This window comes from Pyrus communis, chromosome 14 (assembly GCF_041283825.1).
Source record: "Pyrus communis isolate YQ-2024b chromosome 14, ASM4128382v1, whole genome shotgun sequence".
NCBI classification, from domain to species: Eukaryota; Viridiplantae; Streptophyta; class Magnoliopsida; order Rosales; family Rosaceae; genus Pyrus; species Pyrus communis.
In genome coordinates this window covers 13,126,128-13,136,859 of record NC_142578.1, presented here as the reverse complement: position 1 = coordinate 13,136,859, position 10,732 = coordinate 13,126,128, and the positions used below count along the sequence as shown (strand labels likewise).

The window sequence follows — 10,732 nt, the reverse complement described above, 5'->3', positions numbered from 1 at the left end:
TTAGCCAAGGGAACCATGCGGCATGTCTCTTCTGCGTTGAATTAATTAGCAACTCTTAGGTGAATAATGCAACTCTTCTCAAAATTCATAAAACTATTCAGAACGATTAGCAACATTATCTTCAAATAATAATTAGCAAAGATATGAGCAATTTTAGGTGAATAATGTTGCAGGCCATCAAAATAACATGACACACTCATGAGGCAGATTAACTTCGACTTCATTTGGATAATGCCCACTACATAAGATACTTGTGCAAATCGCTGTTAATTCACCCAAGTAATCACGTGGCTATATAAAATGTGGACTACGTAAACATTTTAAACATGGCCAATGTCTAACCAATCACTCTCAAAATCACATAATTAACTTCACTTCTATCGTCATGGGCAATTAATTCCTCTCTTGCATTACGAATTTACAAGATGATGGATTCGTTGAATGCTGTTCTCAGGCTGATGGGTTCGTTGACAGGTGAAAAAATTCGGCTCCAGTTATGATCAGCCCATAAAAAGTTCAACCACGACCAAGATGTCTTTTTTTTTTTTCTTTTTTTTTTTTTTTTTTTTTACCATGTTCTACATTATACAGAGGACGAAGCCAATTTATGTAGCCAAAAGACAGCATACCCAAAATACGACAGAAAAACTATAAGTACGAATCATTACAAAGGAGTCCGGTCCCCGCTACGCACACTGGAAGCGATCACATTTTGCCAGGGCGCTCCACGCGCACTTTGCCCTCGTCGTCGATGTGGACTTCCACTCGCGCTTTCCCCTCCTCGTCCAAACGACTCACGTCACCAGGCCTCGTCTCCGCAACGTCAACCTCCACCCTCTCCACAACGGGAATTGTCCTTCTCCCCGTAGTCCCTTGCTCACATGCCTCACGTGCCCTGTTAGCATCTTCATCCTTGTTCAACTCCTCCATCTTTCTCCTCGCTTTCTCCTCAGTCTCACTCAATTTCTCCTAGAAAACACAAATTAGATCATTACTAAAACGATAAATCCAATGTCGTTTCTTTATATAAGCGTACCTGTGTTAATCAAGATTACTAATTCTTAATTAGTAATTTTGATCAGTAGTAATTATACCTTGGTTTTCTCTGCAGTCTCATAAGTCATGTATTTTGTTTTCCCGGCAGTCTCGACGGCCTTCTGCTTGGTGTCCTCTTTCTTGCCGGACAAATACTCCACGGCCTTCTGAGCGGTGCCAGCAGCGGTGTCCTTGAGCTGACCCAACTTACTCACGGTAGTATCCTTCCCTTCTTTTGCCTTCTCTGCCGTATAGTCCTTGGTTTCCTTAGCCGTCTCCACCGTCGCATCCTTAGCCTCTTTGGCTTTCTCAGCCGCATAGTTGGTATATTCACCAGCTTTGTTGATTGTAGTGTCCTTGGCCTCCTTGGCTTTCTCAGCAGCATAGTTGGTATATTCACCAGCTTTGTTCACCGTTGTATCCTTGGCCTCCTTGGCCTTCTCGGTGGCATAGTTGGTATACTCGCCGGCTTTGTTCATCGTTGTGTCCTTCGCCTCTTTCACCTTGTTCAATGTTGTGTCCTTGGCCTCCCTTGCCTTCTCGGTGCCGTAGTTGGTGTACTCGCCAGCTACAGTTGTGTCCTGTACCTCCTTTGCTTTCTCGGCTGCATAGTTAGTGTACTCGCTCGCTTTCCCCACTGTTGTGTCTTTAGCACCCTTTGCCTTCTGAGCGGCATAGTCTTTGTACTCAGAGGCTGTCTCCATTGATTTGTTCGCTGCTTCTTTCGCCTTCTGAGCCGCGGTGTCCTTGGTCTCTCTCGCCTTCGCAGCAGCATAGTTTGTATACTCGCCTGCTTTCCCCATTGTTGTATCCTTCGCCTCCTTCGCCTTCTGAGCGGCGGTGCCCTTATTCTCTCTTGCCTTCTCAGCAGCATAGTCTGTATACTCGCCCGCTTTCCCCATTGTTGTATCCTTCGCCTCCTTTGCCTTCTGAGCAGCTGTGTCTTTGGTCTCCTTTGCTTTTTGAGCCGCCTCGTTCGCCTTCTGAGCAGCAGTGTCCTTAGTTTCCTTCGCCTTTGGAGCTGTGTAATCCGCATACTCACCCACCTTCCCCTTAGCCGCTTCCTTCTTCTCCTTTGCCTTCTCCGCCGTTTGTTTTGCCTTATCTGCAGCGGCTCCAGTATACTTGTTTATCTTCCCCCCGGCTGCATCAGTGGTCCCTTTCCCCTTCTGGGTGGTATACTCCCTGCCCTTCTCTTGAAACTGACTTTCTTCGTGGTGTTTCCCCACCACAGCTTCCTTGGCATGCTCCAAAGTCCCTGTCACCGCCTTCCTCATTGACCCGAGCACACCGGGCTTCTCATCGCGCTGCGCAAACTCTATTGGCCTCCCCAGGTCATCAGTCACATAAGTAGTCTCCACCCTGACCGTATCTTCCTTAACAACACCTCTGTTAACGTCTGTCGGTTCATGGGCAGCGAGCCTCGCTGCTGCTTTGGCAGCTGTCTCCTCCTCCATTTGCTTGGACGACGCCATTGAAAACGCACAAAATGCACTTCGAAATTAGACACGATATTTTTTTTTTCAAGCAAACACTTGGAATGGTTTTCGAGTTTTTGATTTCTCTCCTCTTTTCTGTTTATTTTGGTACTCCGGAAGGCAAGAGGTGGTCGTATATATAATCAGTGAAGTTCTGGGAGTGTGACACGTGGAGTTCGGGTGCGGTGGTAGCTGCTACGTGCATGGTATTGTGGGACGAGAGTTTGACACGTCGATTTGCATGCAGAGTGATGAATGGCAATGTCGGTGGATTTAGGATGGATTAGGGGGTCCTTACTCCTTACTGTTTTGTTCTAGTTGCATTCCACGTTTCCTACCAGGTGGCAAATTGGGGTTGATCTTGGCTCTTGGTCGGTTGCTTTGAGTCGATAACTTTTTGGCCAAGAGAAATGCAATTGGACTCCATTTTGGTTCTAAGAATCGGGAAAAATAAGTGCACTACTAGTTGGCTTTAATAAACGTTAATTAAAGCCTGCATTTTTGTGTCCTATGCAGGGAACTGTGATTCGGAGCTATTGGAATAAACGTTAATAGAACACAGTAGCAGAGCTCAGATCGGTTGGTCAAAAGTGTGGCAGAGGTCACAAGGTTCTCAAATTGGAGAATGAGAAGGTATATTTATCCGTCGCCGCACTGATTTTAACCTCATTTGCTTTGTCTGTGATATGCTTGGATGAATTAAAGAATCGAATGAAGTGCATCATATTGTTATCTAAAAGCCCAATCCCGAACTGTACCAAAATACCGAAACTCTTTTTGGAACACCTAAATTTTGGTTCGTTTTCGATTTTCAAAATCTTGTGTCGAAAGTGATCTGTTCGTGATTCGTTTTATGCTTTTGGGTTCGAGATCCGATTCGAACAACCCCTACCAAAAATAAATGTAGCTATTACATTGGAGTGGGATGCGTAAACTGTGGATGAGCAAATTCGGGCTAAAAATTGTGTTAAGCATCAACCCAATTCAACCCAACCCAACTTGATAAATGATTGAGTTGACGTCTGGTTGGAACTTCATTATGTCATCCCTAAATAGGAAAATTACCATTTGCCATCGTCACATGTAGGGAAGGTAAAATATATACGGGTATAGATAACTGCAGTTATCTATTTATTTAAAATTTACGGTTACTGTTATAGGTAACCATTTAAACAAATAAACGGTTAAATATAAATGGCGATTATGGTATTATTCGCCGTTACAAACGGGTACCCGTTTAACCGTTTATTAAAAAAAATAATAATAATAAATAAAAAAGTCTCTCTTTGGCGCTAGGATTATGACAAACATCTACTTGGCACTAGGATTCTGATACAAACTTGTTCTTTCTAATCAATTTTTTTTATATTGAATTACCCTTGAAATTGTAGCATTCTATTTCCTTTTCAGCATATGATTTTTAAGTGATCGTAACTGAGAGAGATGCTAATGTACCATAGGTCAGAACTTTGCACTGTGACGAAATATAATTTGATTTTTAAGTGATATACACCAGCCCTGCCGCCCAGTTGTGTTTTTGATTAGGGCGCAATCCCGAAATCGAATGAACAAGAGGAACAACTTGAGGCTACTGTTTGGTTTTAACATTGTACGTAAACTATTATTTCAATTTTCGAAATGTCATGAGGATTTAAAGATTGAAATACTGATATGCATTTTAAATGTTTCTATAACAATGTTGAATTGTCAACAAAGAAAATTATGACAAAATTTTTTTTCAATTTTTAACTTGTTGAAAAAAAGATAAACGAGTAAAAGAAAATGGTAAACGGGTAAAAAAGGGGTTAAAAATGGGTAATGAGTAAAAGGGTATGTGGTTTAATTAAACGGGTATGCGGTTGCAGTTAAAAAAAGTATGCGGTTATGGGTACGGCTAACCGTTTATAAACAGTTATGGGTATAGGTATATCAGTTTATGCAATTACCCAATGGGTAAACGGTTAAGCAGGCAAGGGCTTAAATAGTTACGAGTAAATGACCGCAGTTGCCTGTCCGCCATAACTGTTGCCCATCCCTAGTCACGTGCACCTGTATAATTAGAAAGAGTAGTTCTCATTTTAACCTTCTCACTTTTACTCATGTCACGTGTATTCTACTTGGTCAGTTTGCTGACCACTGTTGCCTTCTTAACCATCACAACATTTGCTAGGGTAATTCACATTTCTGATAAATTTGATGATGAGTAGTTTATCCAATTCCACTTTCATGGCTTCATAACACTTAGCATCATATGATTGTGCGACTTCGGCCTAATGGGTATGTAGTGGGGTTGAGGCTGAATTTATGTTAGACGACGTTCAGATATATTCTCGGCAGGTCTGTGTAAGACCAATCAAATACATTACGATGGGTCTTAAAATATTCTATCAATTCGCTCGGAACTTTGCTATCAGTTTAGTACCAATTTGAACGGTCCTGGTCGAGCATTATTCTAACTATATAATAGTCTCTAATCCTTCCATTTGCTCAAGGCGTTCTCGACCCTCATCATCATTCGGATCTGGTGCAGTAGACTCCCTACAGGAGGTGGGCAGTACCGTCGCATGCTCAGTCGAATCAGTGGTCTTCTTTTCTTCCTTATTGTCCATCATGGTAATCGGGTAAGTGTTATTTCTTCATCGCAGAATGTCTAAGTTAGATGGGTAGAAAGCACAACCAAATTGTATGTGATTCCCATAGACAGCGTAAAATTGTTAACGCTCAAAACTTGCAGGTTAGATAGGAAATTATAACCCATTCCCTTATTAGGGTTTTCAAGAGAAGAAAGAGAAACACAAAAAACTCTCTCTCTTCTCTAGAAGGCCGGCCCTTAAGGAGGATTTAACTAGCATCAAATCCTTCCCAAGTCACTCATATTTTCTTCAATTCTCTCCTTGGTGTGGAAACTTAAAGGTTCTCTTTCCTGGGAACTTGGAGAATCCATTCTTCCACCCTCATCCCAAGATATCTACGGAGCCAAGAAGCAAGGAATGAAGGCCCTCTCTTTTGGGTGATTAACCTTTGCTTATGCAAAGAGGATTCAACAAAGGTATAAAAAATCTCAACGGCTTTCTCTTTGATTTGAGTTGAGTCTTGATTCACAACTACTAGGCTTTAAATTTTAATGGGCAAATTTTTGTTTTTGAGTACATACAAGCATGATTCCGCCTTCAATTGTTAATTGGATGTGTAGATGTTTATCAAATGAACTTAGTAAAATCAATTTTTTCCTTCAGGCGCTAGGGTGCCGGTCCTAGGCTGCTCGAGATGGGCCATTAGGCATAGGCCCATATCGCTATAGAAGCTGTTGGGTTTGGGCCCGTGCAGTAAGGGAAAGATGCAAGAGAGAGAGAGAGAGAGAAAGGCGAGCGCGCGGGGGGAGGGGGGAGGGAAGTGCCAGTTGATGCGAGATTTACTTGACACTCAAATTAAACCCTCGTTTGACAATTGTAGTAGAATGGATAAGTGAGGGATCGTTCTAGACCGGGGATTAGGAGGGCTTGCTAAAACCTTCTAAATTGACTTAAAAACATAAAAACAAAATTAAAATACTCTTAACAAGACTACTATGACTCAGAATGGCTTTGAAAAACTCAAATTGTCTAAAACAATCAAATTGACTCAAATAGAAGCTAGAACTTGATTTAGACGAATTTGCAAGTGTTTATGACTCCAAAAGCTTAAAGATACAAAAATAAAACAAATACGAATGATTAAGACTTAACAAAATAGGGGGGGGGGGAATTGTGGTTGGACGATATTAAATTAAATGGACAGAATATAATTAAAGGCAAAATGTAAATATGAATGTGATGAAAAATATGGATGATGGAATAGCTAAGGGGTTTTTCTCCACACATGTTACACTTGCATACAAGATTGATTTTCGGTTGGTCTTTCGATAAATTATGAAACTCAATGCTCCAAGTTAATTAGGTCCGTTTAAATTAACTTTCAGATTTCCCTAGATTCGTTGGATTGAATGGAATACGCATTACAACCAAATTATTCTTAATCAAAGTCCCTAACTATGGAATACGCATGATAGAGACATTCAACAAAGATCATTAAGTTCAACGGAAATCATAAACATTGACGAGGCATTCGTTACTATGGAATACGCATGAAACTTATGCCAAGAATTCGTTTAACGCGATTGTTTATAAGCAACCTCCACTACTTGTGAATATAAGTTCGTAACTATTAGGTGAAACTCACTTATATTCTAGCGTCATATTCATTCAAACGGTTAAACAAATTGAATCCACAACTTATGAAATTCCAACCAAAAGTAATCAATTCATATTGCAAGCATAAACATGTATTTTGAATCACCCCCTAGCTAAAGGGGGGTTTAGTTCCTCATAACTTTGAAATCAAAGAAACACCTAAACATTCCAACAACTCAAACGTGAATTGTATGAACGTTTAGGCACTCTTCTCTTCCCTTCTCATACGTACAAAACAAAGAGAATTAAATTTAAACTTTGAAATCAAAGAAACACCTAAACATTCCAACAACTCAAACTTGAATTGTATGAACGTTTAAGCACTCTTTTCTTCCTCGTTGTTGTAGCACAAGGTCTAAGGTGAGCTTAAGGGCTTTAGGTGTATGTGGAATGGAGTAGGGAGTGGTTGGAGATGGAAGAATGAAGAGAAAATATGCAGAAAATGAAGGGATATGCACGGCAAGAATGTGTTTGTTGCTTGGTGTTTGTAACTGAAAATGTGTATGGAAGAGTGAATGAATTTTGAGGAGTGTTGGATGCTTATTTATAGGTGAAATGGGGGGAACAAAAGAGGGAATATTGCAGCTAGGAGGGGATGAATGATTATGGGTGCATGTGTTTGGAATAATGAAGGGGGAATGTATGTAATAAAACAACTAGGAAAAGTTATGGAAAGCTGGAAATGGGAGTGGGAACTCACGGCATTGTTGGGTTGTTTATGGGAGAATAAATGTATGATAATGGCTAAATGATTAAAGGGAATGAATGGGAGTGACACTAGGTTGGTTATGCATGTGGAATGTGGCTGAATTGTTGGTGAAATGATGAAATGAAATGCTGAAAAGGTAGGGAACTCACGGCAACAAGGGTTCTTTGGTGATGAATGTGGTTGATTTAATGGAGGAACAAGTGCATGTGTTGAATTGATGGTGCATGTGATTAAAGATGGAGAAGGTGGTGTAATGATGAAGTGGAATGGCTGAAAATGCAAGGGGGAGTGAAGGCCACGGCAAAGGTGTTTTGGTGCATGTGTTTTAAAGAATGAATGGTGGTATAATGATGAAGTGTGATGAGTGATAAGTGTATGATATGTTGAGTGATATGTTGAGTGGTAAGTGAATGATAAGATAAGTGATAAGTGAATGATATGTTGAGTGATAAGATAAGTGGTTATTGATATGTAGATGAATGAATGATATGATAAGTAATGAATGAATGATATGATAAGTAATGAATGAATGATATGTGGTTATTGATATGTAGATGAATGAATGATATGATAAGTAATAAATATATGATATGTGGTGATGATAAGATAAGTGTATGATATGATAAGTGGTGAATGAAGGAGTGGAATGTTGGAATGTTATGCACGACTAAGGATATAGGAAAGGTTTAAATATCCTAAAACTAAAGGGAACAAGGTTCCAACACTTTGGTCTTCAATTAGGTTTTCAATTTCGTCCAACACTTTGGCTCCAAGCATAAGCTTTCCATCCTTGGCCCAAAAGTGCTCCAAAAGTCTCCAAAATGCATCTTTTTGCTCCTTTAGCCCTTTCGACCTACAAACACACGAAAATAGCTTAAAGTACTAAAATAACTAAAGAAACATAACGTAAATGCACGAGAACAAGCCATTTAAGTCGCATGAATATGCTCCTATCAAATACCCCCACACTTATCTTTTGCTAGTCCTCGAGCAAAACAAAACAAAAGAAACCAGAAACAAAACAAAACGAACAAGTAAAACACAACCTAAACCTTCCAACAAACGTCTCAGGGATTTCCAAAGCACATGACAAGTTAAAAATCATTATTCCCACAGATTTTAGCCATCTTTACACTTAAGTACATTCTTACTCATAGTCACCACATACTAGTTCACAATTAAGCATTTAAAACCATGTTTTGAATGTAGTAACATGCCTTAGAGAATTCCCTCAATTCCTTACTAGAATGCACTCTATTTTCACATAGATTTTCTGACTACACACCCTACACTAGTTATATGTGAGAAGATTGATGTAAACATGTAGACGAACACTCACATATGTTATAACAAGGAAAGCATTTTCTGGATTTACGATAACGACATGAATATGATCTCATGAATGGAATGCTACTACTTAGAATGAGAACCAGTGATTCCATAAGCTCATATCAATTCCAAACTCCACATTATTAAACACATAACGATCAAGATAGAAGTCAAAGGGGTGTAACGGGGCTAAAGGTGTTTGGCTAACAAAGAAGGTATATGGAAAACAAAGGTTCTTAAAGAAATAGCGAGCAAAGCATTTGAATTAACGTAGAATTCACTTTTGAATGAAAACTCAACTTTTGATCAAGGGGGAACAAGTTCTTTTTCCTTTCTTTCTTTTCTTTTCTGTTTTTCTTTTACATATGTTTTTCACAATTTTTTTTTTTTTTTTTTTTTTTCTTTTGTCTCTCAAAACATACATAAACGCTTAAGAACAAAACATTCTCTCCCCCACACTCATTTTCTTTCATAATGTACTCAAAAGGAATTCATTTAAGTCATGCTCACTATCATTTAAGAACAAGGGTACGGATGGTCCTAATCTAGGCTAGGTAAGGGTTGATGTGGTTAGCAAAGAAAATAGGTTAAACGAGGCTCAACGGGGTTAAGACTTACAATATATACGAAATATGGGAAGTAAGGCTATTTGGCTATGGTGGCAACTACACAACTTCATCTTGATATATGTTATGCAATTTAATGTCATGTTTTGAATGAAACGGATATAAGTTCTAGCATTTAGTTCTATCATGATACAATTGCATTCTAAGTAGTAACCAAGCAAAGACTAATGAGATCATGCAACGACTTTAGAAAACAAGAAATCACAGATTATACTCTCCAAAGAACGTTATAGGCTCAAGTCTCTCAGGGTTGTAGCGTTTGTTTGAGTTCCTTCCTTCAAGCATGTTACATAACTAATTTTTTTCTTTTATGATTGCATGTGAAGTCATACATTATAACCATAACCAAGCATATACCAAGAGTAAATCAAACTTTTCTCCATGTTTATAACTCTTTTTAACAGTCATGCAATTAGAAACCAAATCCTTATCATTGTGTTGGAAGGTGACCTACGACACAAACACACAAAAACAACTTTAAAACAACTCTTTTTGGGTTTTTCAAGACAATTTTTCAAATTTTTATGGAATTTTTGAATTTTTAAGTCAAAACACACTAAAACAGTTTAAAAACATTTTTAAAACAGCAAGGAACAACATTTGAAGTTAAGGGTGATCAAATCCCACGAATTTGCGTAAATATACTTAATTACCCCCCCCCACACTTAAATCAAACATTGTCCTCAATGTTTTAAGCATAGATTCACACAAAGCATAAGTAAATACACAAAAAGCACTTAAACATACTAAACATGGCATAATGTAATTAACAAAGAGAAGAGTTTAGGGACGCAAATCTGGTTATAGAGTGTAAATTCCATCTTCTCCTTGGTAATTGCATTGAGGCTTTTGATCTTTGTGATTCCACAGGCTTACTCTTGAACTGGTTTCTGCCCATCGTTGATTTTCCTTTGTGCTACTTCTTGAACTGGGCAGCAGGATGGTTCTTTTGGTCTCCCTCGAAGGTCTGAGCTTATCCCTTTTATCTGTTTCTTTGTTCAATCTTTCCAATTCGTATTGAAAAGGGTTGGAGGATAACTCAGCCTATGTTTGTCTCCACATGCTTCAATGTATCATTTTCACTTGCCTTACTCGCTCCCCTTTGCAGAAGTGGTCCCTTCTCCGGAAGTGTATCAACCGTTGAAGATGACTACTCGAGAGCAACGCTAGGTAAGCAATCAGGAATAGATCCCAGGCAGTTGGCTCCAGATCGGAAGACTGACTCCAAGTGCCGGCTGATTGCTTCTTTTACTTTGCCATGCGAGTAAGAACAAGGACAAAGAAAAAGACAGGGAAAGAGCATGATATGAGATACTTTTGCTTTTG

The 10,732-nt window shown here is 39.2% G+C and overlaps 1 protein-coding gene across 1 annotated transcript; it reads right to left on the bottom strand.

Moving 5' to 3' along the window:
- Positions 1-515: 515 nt before the first annotated feature.
- LOC137712494 (uncharacterized) lies at positions 516-2,623 on the bottom strand. The gene is made up of 2 exons (XM_088684488.1): positions 1,095-2,623; positions 516-969 (listed from the first exon to the last, which is right to left on the bottom strand). The coding sequence occupies exons 1-2, from the start codon at positions 2,508-2,510 to the stop codon at positions 706-708; spliced, it is 1,680 nt and encodes a 559-aa protein (XP_088540614.1). The 5' UTR covers positions 2,511-2,623; the 3' UTR covers positions 516-705.
- Positions 2,624-10,732: the final 8,109 nt, after the last annotated feature.